Raw genomic sequence first — 21193 nt, 5'->3', positions numbered from 1 at the left:
AATTAAGTCGGTGTTGCTACAATTACAATAAAACGTGCTTCGGTAATTCGGTAATGATACAATTAATACGAACTGAAAAAACAAAACAAAAAATTCTATATATAGAATTAATAATATCAATTCTTGCATAGAAGTGTGTGTGTGCATGCGTGCGTATAAAAACGGTTACTGTTCCACGAAAAGCTATTCATCATAACTTTGAATACAGAGACATTCCTGCTCTACAAAGACTCTTCCCACCGAGACAATGTAATTGCCCACGCGAGAAGAATTGGCCTTGACCTCGGGTATAGCAATTGAACGTTACGAAAAATATTTCTTAACAGGGGCATTGTAACGCGTGGCTGCCTCGGTAAAATAATCAGCGTGCGCCATAGCTATATCCATAGATATAGTAAACCCTATATCTATGGCTATATCTATATCTATCATGGGTTTACTATATCTATGGCTATATCTATAGCCGGAATGCAGACAGACATACGACATACAACATACTTTGAGAAATATATATATAGATAGGGTATATGTAATTGATAGATTTATCTTGCCACAATACACATGCGTGTATTTCTGAGAAGTACCCAATCGACCTCTACCTATATCACTACATAAACCAGCCATATTCTATTTTGTTCAAAGGATTTGTATGATACTTACATGTAGAAATGTGACTGGATAAGAGTGTACATTGGTGACTAGTGTGTGTCTACAGCGCCGTGTTAGACTCAATCATAGCACTGCTATTGAGATAGTACAGCTGTTACGTCTTTTGAGCCTAAATGCCAAAATCTATGTATTCTCTTTGTCCAGTTATTGTCATTATGAATAATATTATGCATTGGCATTATATGCTACCATTTTATATTAACATTATCTACTGTTGTTGTTGGTCCATATAATATGTTAACATTACATATTGACATTTTATATTAGCATTAAGTATTAACATTTTATATTAACATCATCTGTTAACACAATATTGTGGGCTGAGCGCAAAATTGTTGTAACTTCCTTTATGTTCTATATGAAGTTACAACAATTTTTGCGCTCAGCCTACGGTATGTTAACATCTTTGGTGAACATGACATGTTAGCATTATATATGATTAACATGTAGTAATGTAAACGACTCCAGCTCATTCTGTAGCTGCACCAGGTGAATGAGCATATTTAGCATGGAACTGCGTTATAAACTATACGTCCATGTAATTATAATGATGATACTAATATTAATAATCTTTACTATAATAAGAGCTGTGTCTGTCCGTCTGTCTAAAGCCACAGTAACAGCGTTAGCAAAAACTCTTTCAAACAGGAGTTGAACTTGGGTCTTCCGTGTTACAGACCGACATGCTAACCACCACACTACTTGGCCAGCTTAGTACTTTGTGAGATAGTTATGTACAAATTGAGTACTTATGATGATCTCAGTCCGAGCGGTGCACAGGACTGCCAAGGGCATTAATAATAATTATTATATTAATAATAATATTAATAATAATTCATATTTGAGTTAGGATTTATTAAGCAAGAGCTGTTGGTGTAAGGCAAATCAATGTTGTCTTTCATTAACTTATTTCAATTATGTCTAAAATTATGTTATGAGTAATATTAAAACAATGTGCATTGACACCTCATGTCATTTAATGAGTAGCGCCTCTCCGCACAAAACTTTATCAGCCGTGTATATTGTCTATAGCAGTAGTCTCTGTATGTCTATAGCCGTATTAAATGTATGTGTATATCTATGACAGCACTGTGTGTATGTCTATAAAGTTAGCATATGCGTGTCTGTCACAATAGCATATGTATGTCTAGTAGTGTATGCATGTCTGCGACAGTACTGTGTGTATATGTATGACAGATCACGTATGCATATCTATGAGAACACTATGTGTGAATGTCATGTAGCGATACACCATGTCTCTACACATACTCTGGTGCATTCGATGTGCTTGCGAAAAGACCACATTTGTTTCTACTTAATTCTGTGACAGTTCTCTGCTGCTCTCTCATCATCTTCCTCACTTCAGGAGGGAACATGCAACCAGTACTATGAGTGCCACTGCAATGAAGGGTTTGACCCAAGAAGCGACTGCTTGGAACCTGGTCCAGGAGGTTCTGTAAGAAGTGGTCCGCAGAACATATACTTGCCTGTCGCTGCTACTACTTCGACTAAAAATTCAAACTGGGTCACACGTGAGCATCTACCTGGCTCTATGCATACTGTCTAATTTAGAAGTAAATTATGTGTATTGAAAGAAAAAACTCTTTTTGCATAATGCTGTTCTATCATGTAAATTTGCAAGGTTCTGGTGTCTGGTATACGGTGTGCTGATAGCTCGAGTTTGTTTTTAACTTGAGAGCTGGGTTTTGTATCAGTTAGTTAGAGGTTAATCATCAGTAGCCAGTAGTTAGTGATCACTACGCTCATATTCTAGTCTCTCACTATCAGTTAATTAGAGGTTAATCATCAGTAGCCAGTAGTTAGTGATCATCACACTCATATTCTAGTCTCTCACTATCAGTTAGTTAGAGGTTGATCATCAGTAGCCAGTAGTTAGTGATCATCACACTCATATTCTACAGTAGTCTCTCACTATCAGTTACTTAGAGGTTAATCATCAGTAGCCAGTAGTTAGTGATCAATAATCATCACACTCATATTCTAGTCTCTCACTATCTGTTAGTTAGAGGTTAATCACCAGTAGCCAGTAGTTAGTGATCATCATGCTCATATTCTAGTCTCTCACTATCTGTTAGTTAGAGGTTAATCATCAGTAGCCAGTAGTTAGTGATCATCATGCTCATACTCTAGTCTCTCACTATCTGTTTGGAAACAAGACAAATTGCCTCACCTTGAAAACTGAGAGCTCGTCTAATATTGTGTCTAATTTATGTTTGCAGCTGTTCTGGTAACTCTCCTTATTGTGGTGCTGGTTGCCATAGTTGTTGTTCTTGTGATCAAACGACAGCAAGTTCAATCACGCTGGAAGAGATGTTGGCCTCGCGCCAAACAAAGGTGGGACTCGCCTTTTAAAAGAGTTGTATCATGGTTTATCTAAGTTTCCAGTAGGAAAGCAGGGAGTAGATAACTTCCATTGCTACAGCTGTGTTCAGTAGTTCAATTTGCCGGCTGTTGCTTTTCACAGGGCAAATATATACCATATTTCTTGACAGTGAGTATTAGTCTAACAAACACTCGCTAGTTTGTCTATGGTTTGCAATTCAATAGTTGGAGTTATCCTTCCTTTATATATATATATACGTAGCTACTGCAGACATGTACAATATGATAAACACTTCCAGCTGTCACTGACAACAGACAAGGTCTAAAGATTGAAACGCTTAGACTGTAATCTTTAAACTGAAGTTTAGAACTCAATCTAAGTTATTGGTGGTATCTATAAGACATCTTTCTTTCCTCTTTGTGTGCTTTATTGTTTTTACACCATAAAATCTTATAGCTGCTGACAAGCCATGCAACTTACCCTACATTCAGAGTAAAACTAAAAGCTAAACAAACCTCAAACATTAAAGAAAATGCATTTTGTTGAGTAAATCACTAAAGCCAACAACTAACGCATTGAACTTGCGTTGTTGTAACAGATTCCTTCAATGCTGATAGTGGTAAGTTGTGCTCTCTTGCTCAGCAGTTGCCTTTATCACTCGTCAGCTTAGCAAATCTTGTTGTGTTTTATTGTTGATTTGGCAAAAAATTTCTGCATGATTTAATTTCAACATTTCATATCATACTCTTTATACGATACTCTCCATACCATATTGTCCATGTCATATTGTTTATATCATATCATATTGCTAGAACATATATCATATTGCTAACATATCATATGTTATTTGCCTAGAAGACCATTGCTAAGGCTTATAATTTTCTACAAAACAGCTAGGAGCTTTAAAAATTAGAATCCAAATTGTGATGCTCCCTGGTCAGCGCTGACCCAGCATCTAAAAACTGGTTTATAGACCTGTTTGCTTTCTGACCCATCCTCTCCTCTACGTGTATCGTACAGTATATGCTGCTTTCACAGTTTTCATAGTATGTTTAGTCATTATAGCGGACATTGGTTAGGGAGAGTTTGTGAGCCTGTGGGCTCAAGACTACATTTGAATTACTTGCAGATGTGCTCGAGACAAGTCAACCCAGAGCGAGACCCCTGCCGCAAAGCGAGAAGGTAAATTTTCGTCTCTGGTAGCAAATAGAGGAGGCAACTCCAGAAGAAGTGATTTCATATCTAATCCTATTTTAGAAAGTACAACTAACCAGTCTATGAAATTGAGAGACATTCCAAATGCGCCTCTTACTCTTGATCCAATTAGCAATCCAACATATTCCTCTGATGAGGTTAAAGACCCTGAGACTACTTGCATGTCTTCTGGAGAAGCTAATACACACACTTATAGTGTTTGCAATTTTGGTGATGACCCTGATAGTGAAGAAGACAATGCCTATGAGGATATGCCTCTGAATACAGAGTGCACGTAGCATTCTGTCATCAGTTATAAAATTATCTGTTTTTATAGGAACACATGCTAGTCAAGATTGTCAACCTATTTGTTGCCATCTGATTCACTCATCTAGTCTTTAATGTCCGCTGCTCAAAAATATTGCAGCTACTGACTTGTGACCAATTTTTGAAAGTATCAGAAATTATTTTATAAAGATTTTTTTTACCAAAATACATTTTATTAATACCAAAATGGTTTTAGTAGCAGGACTTATGCAAATGAGTTCAAAAAAGCATCCTCTATCTCTTGACATAACCCCTTTCTAATATTTGAGTCAAGTCTATCAAGTAAGTCTGATAAGTCTATCAAGAGACATTCAAAGTAAATTGATTTCTTGAATCAACAATAACTTTGGAGTTGTCTCATCATTGCTGACCAATCATGATTTACCATCACTTTTGCAAATTAGCCAGCCACATTTTTATTTGGTAATTGTATGATTTACATTTTCTGTGGTCAATTTTAATTATATGACATAATTTGAACACCTCTTCATCCAATGAAATGTTAGCCAACCAGAATTCAACCAATCAAAACATCTGTGAGATCTGCACTAGACTGAGAGACCAATTGAAAAGTCATCAGCATTTGCGTGCAGACAACACCAATTTCGACCCTCGGTCAGCTTTTATTTTTAATAACATTTGCTCCTTTTTCTGTCATACTGTGGACTGACGAGATTGCAGCAGCGAACAGGAATCTACGTGGCTAAGCAGAAGAGGAACAATGACAGTTGAGTATGCGTATAGAGTAGTTAATTGACTATACATCATAAAAACTAACAGGATGTACAGCAATTTACTAACGGAAATCAGAGGCTTCCGTAGGAGGAGCCCATATACATGTAGCAGAAGCACCAGGAAGCATTCCCTTCCTTATTCTATTATTACCTGAGACTTACCTCTTGCCTGGTCAAACTAGTTTGTACATAATTAGTATTGCTACAACTACGTGTACCTCGTTCTTCATTCCTCGGCTGCGCAATTATTCAGAGGTATGATGATCAGACGGACCCAAAGGTCTGATTAAAGCGGTTTCATTATCAGAGCCTGACTGGGTGCATTGTCATTGGCCCCAACGTGACATCATCAATTCTCCCCATCACCAAATTAATTTATAAAAACAAATCATGTCATATTTCTGCTAATCATGTCACAGAATGACTTGGGATGAGACCCTCGGGCATTGCCTCTTGGCGAATAGTGTAGTTTATAACATCTGATGACTATATGGTGCCACTGAGTGCACCGCCTATAATATAGCATCCTAAAATTAGTACATGTATAACACATTTGAAGACAAAGTGTTTTAGTAAAAATGTATAATTTAACACCAAAAAAATTAGAGTTCTATTTACAAATAGACAATCGGAGATATTCATGAGGAACATGAGAAAATGTTAGCACTAATATATAAAACACAGGTAAATACTGAATCAATGTCTAATAGTAAGACTAGGATTTCGAGCAATTTGGTAGATCCTCTTTGTTTACTTTTAATAAACTCTAGCATTTGCAGACCATAAATTGATTACTTACTTCTACATTGTGTCTGACTAACTGGTAATTTGACCAAAATAACAGTAAGCTTTATGCTTGATTCAAAAGCCAAGCAATAAATGATTAACTGAAAACTACTTTAAAAACCTATATTCAGGTTAATTCGCACTTCTGAATCTCTCAAACTTATAAATTTAATAAATTTGATGTCTCTATTGAGCATTCATTACATGACACTCTGGTCATTGCTGTAGGTCACTCTGTTTACTGCTGTAGGTCACTCTGGTCACTGATGTAGGTCACTCTGATCACTGCTGTAGGTCACTCTGGTCACTGCTGGAGGTCACTCTGATCACTGCTGTAGGTCACTCTGGTCACTGCTGTAGGTCACTCTGGTCACTGCTGTAGGTCACTCTGGTCACTGCTGTAGGTCACTCTGGTCACTGCTGTAGGTCACTCTGGTCACTGCTGTAGGTCACTCTGGTCACTGCTGTAGGTCACTCTGGTCATTGCTGTAGGTCACTCTGGTCACGGCTGTAGGTCACTCTGATCACTGCTGTAGGTCACTCTGGTCACTGCTGTATGTTACTTTGGTCACTGCTGTAGGTCACTTTGGTCACTGCTGTAGGTCACTCTGGTCACTGCTGTAGGTCATTCTGGTCACTGCTGTAGGTCACTCAGGTCACTGCTATATATTACTCTGGTCACTACTGTATGTTAATGTTGAGTATCAATAATCATAAATCATAATCATAACCATAAATACATATTAGTGAGTCAGTGACTAGTTATATACATGTACAATGCTATGCTTATAGGAAGACTTTGACTACTGCTAGCAATTGATAGATGTCTCCCATCATTGGGCAAGAACCATCAGCATTCATACGCTGACTAATTATTGGATTACCATAATTTTAATACCTCTTCATGGCATTATGATATTGACTTATTGATTTATTGACTTGTTACAACCTCTATAATAACGGCTTCAAAACTTTTAGCTGAAAAATGCTGGATATTGAAACAGAAATTAAAACTAAAAATTAGCTGAAATGCGTTAACTTGAACCAAACCTTTCAGAAGAACCTTCACTGAGGATGATTATCATTAGCTCTTCTTTAGAGCTAGAGTAAAAAACCTGGTGCAGCTTTTTGAAAAATGAGGAATAAAAACCAGTCAGCATGTAAAAGCACTCTTGAAAGGTGTCATTAGGTTCTGGTTAACACTTTTGTAGTATCACCAAATTCTGATTGACAAACTTTGCAAATAATAGAAGTTTTGACGTGTAGCGGCAGGTACTAGTAGTAGGTCAGTATTTTAACCAACTCTTCTGGCTAAAGTTGTGCTTTACTACATTTAGAAATAAGCGGACAAAGTGAAAAGTCTAATATGGAAGTCTCGACAAGATAAAACTGAGCTGAAAGAAGTTCACCAAAGAGGCCTGCCAAATATTTGGGGAGAGAGAAATAGAGAGAGAGATAGAGAGAGAGATACATGTAGATAGAGAGATAGAGAGATAGAGAGATAGAGAGATAGAGTGAGATAGAGTGAGATAGAGTTAGATAGAGTGAGATAGTGTGAGATAGAGTGAGATAGAGTTAGATAGAGTGAGATAGAGTTAGATAGAGTGAGATAGAGTTAGATAGAGTGAGATAGAGTGAGATAGAGAGATAGAGTGAGATAGAGTGAGATAGAGTTAGATAGAGTGAGATAGAGAGATAGAGTGAGATAGTGTGAGATAGAGTGAGATAGAGTTAGATAGAGTGAGATAGAGTTAGATAGAGTGAGATAAAGTTAGATAGAGTGAGATAGAGTGAGATAGAGTGAGATAGAGAGATAGAGAGGTAGAGTGAGATAGTGTGAGATAGAGTGAGATAGAGTTAGATAGAGTGAGATAGAGAGATAGAGTGAGATAGAGCGAGATAGAGCGAGATAGAGCGAGATAGAGCGAGATAGAGCGAGATAGAGCGAGATAGAGCGAGATAGAGCGAGATAGAGTGACAAAGGGAGGAAAACAATGAAAACTGGACTAAATAGGCCTCTACAATGATAACTTACATTGTTAAACTGTGTGTATAGTTAAACAGATATGGGAGCTTCTGTTCACCGGCCATTACTGAAAGATAATTCTGTGTCTTATGTTTAAAATAATAACATGGCAAAAAGTTATTTATATCAGACAATTGATAACTTGGCATACACAAAGGTCTCTGAATGACAACCACAAAAAAGAATAACGTGAATCAAGCTAGAAGGTTAAAATCAGCTCTTGGTTTACTCAAGGTGAGAGAGTAAATGACTCCAACGAATTAAACTAGTGACTTGATAGGGCCACCTACTGCCAGTAAAATATGGTTAGCCTGTGCAACGAGTATACATGAGTAATGAAAGTGAATGCTCAGCCAATAGGTAAATGTATCTTGTACATTGTGTATTGTGCATTGTATATTTCGTTTTGTTCATTGTACGCAGTATGTAGTATCCTGTATAATGTATATAGTTGACTGCGTGTAGACAGTGCTAAACCTAGCTACATGTATATATACAGGAAACCCTTGTCAAAACAAGCTAATAGGGTTCGTGGGTGGTCTAGTTTAGCCGATTGTCTAGTTTAACCGATGTGCCTATTTATAAGTATACATTTTAAAGAAAAACCATACTAATAAGGTCTATTATAGACCTTATTGTATATAATATACAATGCACTATGTACTGTATACTATGAATTATTGATATACTTTAAAATATTTAGTCTGTGAGAGACAAATTACAGTTTCATTTAAAAAAAGATAAATTTATGGATGACATATGAGCTTGAGGTGCTGGATATTATTCAGTGGTAAATGTGGTGGTATATTCTGAGTCAGAAGAAGCTGGTGGTAAATGTGGTGGTATATTCTGAGTCAGAAGAAGTTGGTGGTAAATGTGGTGGTATATTCTGAGTCAGAAGAAGTTGGTGGTAAATGTGGTGGTATATTCTGAGTCAGAAGAAGCTGGTGGCTGGTAAACACTTGAAGAAGGTTGAGCTGACTCAGGTTTTGGGTAGTCGATATTTTAATTTATTTCTACAATGTTGGGATGAGCAGGCTTGAAGAAGGAATCAGTTTTTATTCATTTCCTGGTTGAAATTGTCTAAAGATACCTAAGATTTTTGCTGAAGGCTCTAAAATTTTAACAATATTGTTAGATCTTACTTTCTAGTGACAAGTCGATGTAGGCAGTAATACCATAGAGCGTAATACCATAGAGCGTAATACCATAAAGCGTAATACCATAGAGCGTAATACCACAGAGCGTAATACCACAGAGCGTAATACTATAGAGCGTAATGCCATAGAGCGTAATACCATAGAGCGTAATACCGTAGAGCGTAATACCACAGAGTGTAATACTATAGAGCGTAATGCCATAGAGCGTAATACCATAGAGTGTAATATCATAGAGTTTAATACCATAGAGCGTAATACTATAGAGCGTAATACCATAAAGCGTAGTACCATAGAGTCTAATACCATAGAGCGTAGTACCATAAAGCGTAATACCAAAGAGTGATTGCCACGTGAGAGAGAAAGCCTGTGTTTTAGGGGTAATAGCTCATCTTCACCTTTCTCACTAAATCTTGTCTGTTGCCACTAGTGAAAACATTTTAAACTATTACTTCTTTTGTCAACAACTAAAAAAAATACTAACAGTGTCACCTTCCATGACCTTTAATCAAGTTCTATAGTCGACTTCAGTCATATTTACGGTGGCTCTTGTAAAGATACGTTGGAAGTCCTTCGCTTAGAAGTTTCTTTCAGGCATTAGCCAGTGTACAGACTTTTATTCCATGCATTGCAGCTGCAACGTATAGCTGATTTCATGTTGTACTTCTTTGTGCTATTGGGTATCCTTTTACCGATGTCCCTCTTATCGGATATCCGAACTAACGGAATCCATTTTAACGACGGTTGACGGTACATAAGTTTCATACCATAGTTAAATATGAAATGGAGATATAAAAGGAAAATAAAAAAATTATATAAATTTTATCAAGATTGTGTTTTAATTTTCATCACGTATCATTAAAGTTCTAATTGATCATTTCCGTTCAATAATGATCAATAATCTCGACTGTCACAGCTAAGTTTTCTCCATAACAAAACTGTGTTCATGTTTCACTCCAACTTAATTCCCTCAGACCTTCTCTCTATAGCAAAGTCTTAGAGGTCTCTCTAGCTTGGCTTTATTTCAATAAAAACTTAGCTATTTTGGTCAGCCAATCCAATGCTTTGAATTTGAATTATCCTGAACTGCATATGTTGGTTTAATTTATTTAATTAACATGTGTTATAAACATATCTACTACTACAAGTACCACTACCACTACTACTACCCCTACCACTACCACTACCATTACTGCTGCCACTACCACTACCACCACTACTACTACCACTACTACTACCACTACTACTACTGCTACTACTACTACTACTACTACTACTACTACTACCACTATCACTATCACTACCACTACTACTACCACTACTACTACCACTACTACCACTGCCATTACCATTACTACTACCACTACCACTACTACCACTACCTCTAATATAACCACTAACACCACTACTACCACCACTACTATCACCACTACCACCACTGCTACCACTACTACTACCATCAACATTACTACTACTGCTACTAGTGCTGCCTCCGCTATTACTACTGTTACCACTACTATCACTACTACAGAGATAAAAAGCAAGCTGGTATAAACCTCAGCAAATAGTTACTTTCTATAGCCCTGTCTACTGGAAGCAGTGGGATTTCATCTATCAAAATGCTTTAGCTCACAAAAAGACCAGCTCTGCACAAAAGGAAAGAGCACAAACATCAACTTTGTCAAAGAACAACAGGAAGAGAAATTGAAACATTAGCTGGCAGTCCTTTTAATTAAAGCCACTTGACTGTAAGATACTTTGGACTGGATTGAGAAGGAATACTGAGTTAGTGGAGCAAGCTAGGAGGGAAGTAGAACAAATCAAATTTTACCAGCGATGCTGGAAGAGTAAGCAACAGTTGATAGTCTTCCTCTATTGTGCTTTTGTCAACACCTTTGTGCCAAAATTATACACATGCATTTGTGTTGGGCACATGGTCTGTGAGAAAAGCCACCTCTCGCTAAACATAGCCTCTTCGGCATCCTTCGCACACGCTTCACGTTTCAGCCTACCAAAAGGCTTGACAACAATATTTTCAGGCAACATTTGCATGAAAGATTGAACACAAAATATGCTAATCATGCTACAGCACTCATAACAAAGACCATGGAAAAGTCTATTAGAAAGGCAGTACAATACCAATGAAAGTCACACAGCCTTTGCATAGAGAAAGGAAAAGCAGAAAAGGTCACGCAACTTCGGTGTTAAAAGAAAATAAAAAGAGTAGGAGAGGTCGTTGCATTCATATTGCAAAACCAATTGAGTATATTAGTATTAATAATACTGACAAAACCAGCATATTACTTTCTTTGAGCTTCTAGGTACTAGCAGCAAAGTGGGGAGTCGGCATCTCTTGAATGTACCAATTAGTGCATGGCAAGCCAAGGGAAGCAAATCCCAATTGAGTTTCTGAAAGCATATGAATAGATCATTGTTAAAAACTAAAACCTTCACTCATTATCTTCTCTATAATAATCATCTTGTAAGCAAATAGCTCAAACCTGACACGACAGTTTCAGTTGAATACCTAGAAAGCGCTATCTAGAACTTTTTATTTTATTACTATATTATTATATTATACAGGTTATACAGGTTATACAGGTTATACAGGTTATACAGGTTATACAGGTTATACAGGTTATACAGGTTATACAGGTTATACAGGTTATACAGGTTATACAGGTTATACAGGTTATACAGGTTATACAGGTTATACAGGTTATACAGGTTATACAGGTTATACAGGTTATACAGGTTATACAGGTTATACAGGTTATACAGGTTATACAGGTTATACAGGTTATATAGGTTATATAGGTTATACAGCTTATACAGGTTATATAGGTTATATAGGTTACTACTATACCGGTAGTTATAGCAAATATTTGAGTGTTATGCTAAATAAGGATAACACTTAAACAAAGAGAACAGCCAAATAAGGTCAACACCTAAATAAGGATAACACTTAATCAAAGAGAACAGCCAAATAAGGTCAACACCTAAATAAGGACATTTCCTAAATAAAGGCAACACCCTAAAAGGACCATACATAATGAGCATAGCTTCTAAATTTCACCAATTTTTCTCAAAGTTTTACAATTTAAATTTTTTTAAATATTTGTCTTGTGCTAAAACTTTGCTCAAATTTTCAACTGCTAATAATTATTGGACATTATTACAATTTAAAGAAGAGCAACTGTAACTGAGTTGTACTTAGATTTGAGCTGTGACACAATGCTATTTAAAAATAATGAAAATTAAGTGAACCCTTTTAGAGAGACTGTATTCGACTATACAAATATTTAGTTTCTCATTTCATACTCATACAGAGAGTTTATTGCTATTCCCATTGTAAAATTCTATCTTGACCAAATAAATATTTTCCATTTCTTTTTATTACGGCTTTGCAGTTATATATTTGTACAATAGTGTTGGGGATATTTAATTGACAACAACCTCCATTCTTGATTTAGTTAAGTTTCGAACATACGCACTAGTGAAATAAGTTGCCCGTATTGAAGTCAAACATAGACAGTACCCACAATTCTCTTTTACTTTGATCTAGTCATCAATGCCGTAGCCTTGCTGAATTTTAATCTCGTTCTTTTTTTCTCCCTTTTCTCTTTTTCTGTCTATAAAATACTTTCAATAATAATTCACTTTCTGTCTGATAGTGAGTCTGACCTGACAACTGTTCAGTTCTCAATAATCTTTGGTCCGCGGTTTTACCGACAACTTTTTGAAGACCTCATCATGGTAGTTGAAAGCATCTGCGTTTTCAAGGCAGTTGCTATAACGACAGCGAGCTATTACACTTTCTTGCATTGTGATCAAGGTTGTTGTCACAGCTTATCAACTCTCATTTAATTAACTGCACGCAAGTAACGCTAATAGTCCAGTTGTTTTTCACTTTATTTGTCTAGCCGATATTGATGTGAAGGCCTCATAAGGTTGTGGAGGCTTCGTAAGGATGTGAAGGTCTCACAAGGCTGCTAATACCAAAAAACGTAACCAGTGAACCAAATATTTGTTTGTTTTAAAGATCCAAATTATTAGTCAGTAAATCTGAATTTGAATCTTTTAAAAATACTCAGTTATCACCAAAAATAGCTGATTTTCAGAGTAAAAACACAATATTTATGAAGGGGACTTTCTCAAGCTCCCCAACAGATCACAATGAAACTGTTTGTCTCATCTAAAATTCTCTGGCCTAAAGTGCTATCTTATTGATTCAGGTTCGCTTGATGCCTCAGGGTTGGCCCATTTCATCTCGCAATTGTTTATACTGCTAATCAGACAGCAACAAGTATGTTTGATAATCCCATTCTTAGACAGTTAAAACAAAACTTACAGCGTCTGTGACCTGAGGAAGAGATGTAGGTGTAACCAGCTGCATTTCCTGTTACCGGACTAATCGATAGCATTCTCTGATATAGGTTTTAGTCACCGGCATCCCCTGATATAAATACAGTCGGCAGCATTGCTAACTGTATTTATATTCAAGGCTCATGGTTATAGTGTGCCTATCATTATAGTATTTTTATTTATGTTATTTAGTATGTTTGCATGAGACCCACTCAGACAGGTCAATGACATGCCTCTCATAGAGCCTCCCATGGAGCACCTGAACCATTCCCTGCCTGTCAGACTGCTACGTGGGAGCCACTCGCTATGACCAGTTTAATTCTTTTAGTATAGTACAGCTAAGACAATCAGTACTTGTGAATGACGTAGATAAAATTAATTACTATTTGAAATAATTATACTTTGGCTTGTGTTCATAGCTAGCTCTTGGTCACTACAAGTCATCAACTGGCTCATCTCTATTGTCCTAGAGGAATGAGGCTGCGAATCAGAGGGGGTCTCTCTCAACACCTTCAGAGAGGCATCTAGTGTGCTAACATCCACTATTGAATTTCTGTGAAGAGGTGAGCCTCACCTCATTTCCTTTGTAAGAATCAAGTATGTAATGATGTAATCCTTTTTGTTATCTTTTTGCCGTCCAAGCCTCAGCACATTTGCTTGTTTCAAACAAATGACCCTTAAAAATTACAAAACTGTATGCCAATGAACCTCTAATTGATTAACCAAGATAGCAAGGTCAGACTAGCATAGATTTGTGGAGGTTACATGTACATGTAGCAAGCATGGTGCAATAGTGATATAATAGATTTGTATGGGTCACATGTACATGTAGCAAACATGGGGCAATAGTAATAAAATAGATGTGTAGAGGTCACATGTGCATGTAGCAAACATGGTACAATAGTAATACAATAAATATGTAGAGGTCACATGTACATGTTGCAAACATGGTACAATAGTAATACAATAAATATGTAAAGGTCACATGTGCATGTGGCAAACATGGTACACTAGTAATACAATAGATGTGTAGAGGTCACATGTACATGTGGCAAACATGGTACAATAGTAATACAATAGATGTGTAGAGGTAACATGTACATGTAGCAAACATGGTACAATAGTAATACAATAGATGTGTAGAGATAACATGTACATGTAGCAAACATGGTACAATAGTAATACAATAGATGGTTTCTTTTGGTTGCAGTTAGCTTAAAATAATTTCACAATTGTGTAGAATACAAGAAAGAATTCTTGAAGGTGCTAGAGCAGTAGCATATTATGGAATTTAGATGGAAATCTGTTTTGCCAGCAGTAGCATCCGTAGCTTCTAAATAAAGTTTTATTTTCTCATTTCATGAGTTCATTCTGGCCTTTTTTATAAAACTAATCAAGCCGAGTGTAGGTCAAGTTGGCCAGGCACCTTTTTCTCTCACTCTTTTTTCTCTCTTTCCCTTTTCTCTTGGCCAGTTTCTAATTACACCATTGAAACTGTGAAATATTTGGAATTGTGTAACTGTGTCAAATTCTTTTATCATTATTAGTAATTAATGATATTTGAACAATCACTACCTGATGAAATAAATTTAATGGTGATCAAACCCTGTCGTTCACTGGCTCATAGCGTGCTAAGGTGCAACTGAACAGCCTCTTAAGCTAAATTAATTGCTGAACACGTCATCATTTATCAGTAAGTCAGCAACACTACTATTAGTCACTATGTATCCATGCCCACTCATGAAGCGCATCATGAGGATTTGGAGTTGTACTCAGGTTGTATTACTGTTTGAATTATGTGTTTCTATGGACATTCGCATGATGTGGATTGACTCCAGTGCCTTGTTGGAAAATAGTAAGTGTGAAAGCTGATTTTATAAGCTATCTGAGGATTGCGTCATTGCGCTTCCTTTCAAGTAAAACAAATCTCTAATTTCTTTCTGTTACAACCGGAGCACCTGTCATATGGTGTCTAGATTCTAAGAACGCTTTGTCTTGTTGAATGAGGCAAAGGCTTGTTTTTGATATGTACAATGAAAGAAACTGTGGGAGCCTATCTCTCTCAATGTATTGTGTGTAAACAAAACAGGTAGGGATAGGTGTTTATCACGATTATTTAGGAAGCCGTCTGCAAGGTTCCTTAACAAAGTTTGCAATATTTCCGTCACATTGCATTCTCTGATGAGTTCCTAGTCAGCATTCCTCAACCTATTTTATTGAGTTCACCATGCCTCTCGAGCAATTATAAAAGATGCAGGATAATAGCCGTATCCTCCTCGTTGAGTTGGGCCAACTTTATTCCTAGAACTAGGGCAATAACTCCTCAGTCAGCACTTATATATAGCAATCCTTTCCGATCTCACTCCATAAAAAAACTTGCTTACTATTTCATCATTGTAAAACTTTTATTGTTCAGAATAAATCCATGTTAACAAGCAGCATTCACGCAAGAGAGAGCGAGCGTGTCTCTTCGATGCCTCAGGGCTTGTGACCGTGAGGTTATTCAACTTTACGCACTTTATAACAACATCCTGCGGCGTGTCAGCTCTCCACGCTCTGAGCCTATTGGTCACTCGGAGACAGCACAAGTGCTTCTATTTAAGACCAGCATCTCGGCTATGCCTATCATAGTTTCTAGGGAGTTCTTATCAGGAGGAGACATACAATAGACTGAAGATGATGCTATATAACAGATGCGCTTCTGTATGTCTGATTCTCTCCCTGCTGCTACAGCAGAGCAAAGGTGAGCCTCACTCTCATCACTTTATATCGCTATTTCTTTCTGTATATAAATCGCTGACCTTGTGTGATCATCTCACATGATAATAATAACCAGCAGGACCCGTGAATAATTCATATCGGGGTATTCTTTGGAGTAGTCTCCACTCTTCAGTTCATGTTAGTCTTCTGTTGACCTTCAACAAAGTCAAGAGAAACCTGTGTTGAGTTTTTGCTTATTTTTAGTTTTCCATTCTCTTCCCCATAATGTTTACTTTTCTCTAGTTTTACTTTTTCCCATGTTTGCATCTCTGGCATATTTACTTTCCCTCATGCTTTTTACACTTCATCAAGATACATTGAAAATCAAGATAAATCAATTCCATCAGAATGATCTCATCTTATCTGAAGAGAGTGACACAAATCAAACACACACTACCGTATTAATATATACATAACGATAATAATAATAATAATAATAATAATAATAATAATAATAGTAATAATAGTAATAAAAGTGATAATAAAATGTGCAAACCTAATAGAGATAAAAAATTCTTACGTCTATTTCAAAAGTTACTTTATAACATTGTTGTTAGTGAAAATTAGTTCTTAACTTCTAATCTAACATTTACCAAAGCAGTGAATATTTTACTGCCTAAAAAATAGCCAGCTCGTATGTAAAAATAGGAATTTATTTTGACAATTCTAAGTCAATGGTAAAGCTTGTTATTGATGATAGAACCAACACAAACCTGCTCTCTCATTTTCTCTTCCCTCATTTATCTTCCTCTAGTTGTGGTCAGCCTGCTGTGAAAGGCATGAGGTGGTGAGGTGGTGAGGTGGTAAGGTGGCGAGGTGGCGAGGTGGTGAGGTGGTGAAGTGGAAAATCAAGAATGTCTGCGTTCATCATGACCTTTCATAAAGGCCATAATATTTTATGATTAAAATATAGAAACAAGATACATATTAAAATATTATATTATACTTACTGCTAACTGTGTGGCTTACAAAACACAAAGGTTAGCTGGTTTGTGCAACCATGAACAGGTCATTGCTGTTCCTCGGTCTCATAACAACTGCTCATAACTCGAGGGCCTGTAATCTGACTTATTACTATGTGAATTATTTTCGCATTTGTCAATATACCTTTCCGCTTAACAGGTTACATACTGGCGCAAAAAGGCCAAACTGTCGGCAGCATAGATGTCAGTAGAGCGACGGAGAGTTCGAATGTCATCAGCTCCAAGTTACAACATATACAAGAGGCAGCGAACTCTGACCAGTCCAGGACTTCAGTCAGCTCCGACCACAGTAGACCAAAGAGAGACTTTGAGTTGAGCCCAGAGCAATGGAACGCCTTGATAAAGATAGCCATTAACAACTCTGACAATACTCAGAGCCGGCACCGATTCAGGCCACTGCCAGCTGGACTAAAATAAACTTTACTCAATTAATTTTATTATATTTACTTTAGTCAAAGAAATTAACTTTTGTGCAGCATTTTGGTTTTTTATAATTTTATTTAATTAATTTTAGCTCGAGACAGCCCATGTACATTATCAATATACAGTGGCTATGTTCAAGTTGATTGAGATTTGTAGATTTAGTATGACCAGAGTTGGTCAGCACCGCTGCCCAAAATGTCAAAGGTGAAACTGACTAGAATAATATTTATCCTCAATATTTTACAACTCTAGAACTGTTTAAAGGCTGTTTCTTACGTAATATCCGCTGAGACGAGCTGCCACGAGCCTGTGTTTGCTTGTTTTCTTAGCAAATCCTCTGCAGGCATCAACACGCATGTGTATTCTCTAAACTCATAATAAAATAATAAACCACTGAAATTGTTGGCTGCATAGAAAAATAATTATTTACTCAATCAACTTGTCATTGACACTTAAAAACATTGTGCTTGAGTCAGCATGCCTCGTCATAGATGTCATAGATGTCAATGACCTAGTCAACTTTTCAGCAGTCAGAGAGAAAATGGTCTATTGTTGAAAGAAAGCGTTTGAGTATATGATGAAATAAATACTCAGAGCTAAAAAAGGGATGTTTAAAAAATTACAATTGCGCAACGTTCTGGAAGCCACCTCGTGTAAATTGGCACTTAGACAAGCGGTCATCACATAGGTGATAATCATACGGGTGGTCATCAGATAAGTGGTAGTCATACGGTGGGTCATCACATAAGTGGTAGTCATATGGGTGGTCAATACATAGGTGGTAGTCATACGGGTGGCCTTCACATGGGTGGTAGTCATACGGGTGGTCAACACATAGGTGGTAGTCATATGGGTAGTCATCACATAAGTGGTATTCATACGGGCGGTCAACACATGGTGCTATAAGACAGATGTGATGAAATAAATGAGGCTTAACTTGTGTAAAATGATGATTTAGTTTCACAATTACCATTTGCTTTTTTCCCATTTAATCAGATGAAAACAATTATAGATATGAATTTAGTAAAGGGTGGGTTAGTTTATTGTTCTATTGTTTCCATATGATGCACTATTAAGGAATCTTTAAAATAAAACTTTGAAAGACTATAAAGTACTAAAGTACTAAAGATGATCATACTAATTGAAATACACCAAACAGTAACTACTTTAAAGCAGGTGCAAGAACCTGTTACAGATGTTCAACTTGGCTTAATGAGCTCATAAATCGTCATCACTACATTAAATTTCTGTACAGAAAAAATACAAATATATATAAAATTGCGTACAAGCATCTAACACAAAGCAGTCTAATCATAGAGAGAAAAAGTTTTGGATTAGAAAGACAAGCTGGAAGTTTCTAACTATTACCTTAAAACGGCCGAGATATAGATTCAGAACAACAGAGGTTCTTTTTAAATGCGGGCCATAAACGTTGGCTGAAACAAGAACTGTACATTACATAGGAGTTCATGTTCCAAACATGATTCATGACTTACTTTAACTTAGCTTCTTTTTTTAAATTTAGAGGAAGAAGAATAGCAAATATCCAACTTGAACATTGAATGTAAGCCGATGGCAATTAAGTTACCTCCCAAAGCTGTCTGTGGTGTCCTTAAAGGAGGGCTTTGGGTACATCAGTTAGAGTTATTTAAACTGACCAAATGTGTGAGTCCATGGTTCCTACAGCAATCACAGGCTGCCAGAACCTACATGTAGGTATGAGTTTAAAACTAAATTTAAATATTAGTTACCAGAGTTACTGGTTTTTAAGCCAAATTGTCTTTACAATTATATTGATTGAATGTATTGCAGCTGTCTGCTGTCTTTGGTCTAACTACAGACAGAGCTGTAGGCCCACGTAGAGTAGGTGATACATTTGCCAGTAATTACTGTTAAAAAAGACATTATTTTGTTCAGTAATGCTTATCGGCGACTATGAGGTCAAGGACAAGATATATTGCGTCACTTCTGTTGAGTACTGACAGGAGGAAACAACACATTTTTTAAGAACTGATCTCACATAATTGAAGACAGTTTTTAATAAGTCTTCAGTGTTACAACAGCTGCAATGTTCTGTTCACTGACACTCTTCTGACACTCTTTGGCATCGTGTTGACGCTGTTGCAACATAACAAAGCTGTCCATCTTCTAATCTCAATTGTTACACAATCGTGACTTTCATCAATGATATATGGAAGCCGTCAGCAATGAATGTTTTGAATTATAACTTATCTGTGCTTGCTTGTGACTAGACACCAGATCTTTCAAAAAAGCCAATGAGTGCTTTTCGGATATAATCAGCTCACCTGATCAATTCTTCTTTCCTCCGTAAGAGACTTCATCAACACCGGCAAAAATTACAACTTTTATTTGTAGTTTTATTGGTCATTGAATTATCTTACAATACACAACTACAGACCTGAGCAAAACAAGTTAGAAATTCGGATAGCCATATTAATGAAGGAAGTTAGGTCAAGTGGGTGGGAGATAAACCAACAAGGTCACTCTGGTGTAGAAACAAAGAACTTTAACTTTCAAGAGTAGACAACTCTGGTTTTCCTTCTAAGCTGTTAAAAATAGGTACTCTGCATCTACTATGTATGTGTTCAGTACATAGACAAACCAGACTCTTTCTGTATTATATGGGAATAAAACATTGAGTCAGTCTGTCATTACTCGCCAGTAAATGTATCTAACCAATCAGGAAATCTAAAATCTAGGTTTAAGTTATCTGTAAGAAAAATTTTTGTGGTAAGAAAGCAACTGTATTATTGCCTGATGAGGTATACTATGCTAATAAAAAGGTAGCCATTTATGGTTGGTTCCTGTTTGTGTTGTAAACGTAAGTATGACAATAGCGATACAACAACAAAATTTCATAACTACACAGCACTTTTTTCTCAACTATATACAACTGTATAAATCTTTTTGCTGTTGCTTGTTACTATGGAAATTGGAAACACATAAAAACAGCAGTATGTGGTTTAGATTATTAACCTTTTGCTCCCATCTTTCCACCTTTAGACTAGAATCTTTGCGTTGTGGTATACAAAAACAAGGCATGTTACACTCTCTGTTCTAAGGTAGGATGACTCCGTGTAATCAAACACTAGGAGTCACAAGCTAATGTAGGTGATTGCCTGAGTTCTGCTGAACACACTAGAACATTACTATGGGCTGAGCTTACGTTACTCAAAGAGCAGCCTTGCTAGCATCTCTATTTTGAACTTGAGAACTCCGTGAGATTCTTAAGCTTATGGTCTTTCCAAATGCAGACAAGCACTTGCATACCCCAGTTGAAAGTTAACTTTATATCATATTGCAATAGCTCTAGAATACTGCATGTAGCTACAAACTATTAATAATATAGAGAAGACAATTTCAAGAAACTACTAGCGTACTAGCATTTGTATATGTAATTATGT

General features: G+C 36.6%; 1 protein-coding gene across 2 annotated transcripts in view; it reads left to right on the top strand.

Moving 5' to 3' along the window:
- LOC137386773 (snake venom metalloproteinase-disintegrin-like mocarhagin) overlaps positions 1-4796 on the top strand; it is a 28983-nt gene extending 24187 nt beyond the window's left edge. The window contains exons 8-10 of one of the 2 annotated variants that reach the window (XM_068072912.1): positions 2000-2201; positions 2910-3024; positions 4143-4796. In XM_068072912.1, the coding sequence (XP_067929013.1) occupies positions 2000-2201; positions 2910-3024; positions 4143-4506 (681 nt within the window). In that variant the 3' untranslated portion in view covers positions 4507-4796. The remainder of the gene's footprint in view (positions 1-1999; positions 2202-2909; positions 3025-4142) is intronic. The other variant, XM_068072913.1, reaches the window with a different exon arrangement.
- Positions 4797-21193: the final 16397 nt, after the last annotated feature.

This window comes from Watersipora subatra, chromosome 2 (assembly GCF_963576615.1).
Source record: "Watersipora subatra chromosome 2, tzWatSuba1.1, whole genome shotgun sequence".
Classification (NCBI taxonomy): domain Eukaryota; kingdom Metazoa; phylum Bryozoa; class Gymnolaemata; order Cheilostomatida; family Watersiporidae; genus Watersipora; species Watersipora subatra.
Note: the sequence above shows the minus strand (reverse complement) of the source record. Positions and strands in the feature narration are given on the sequence as shown.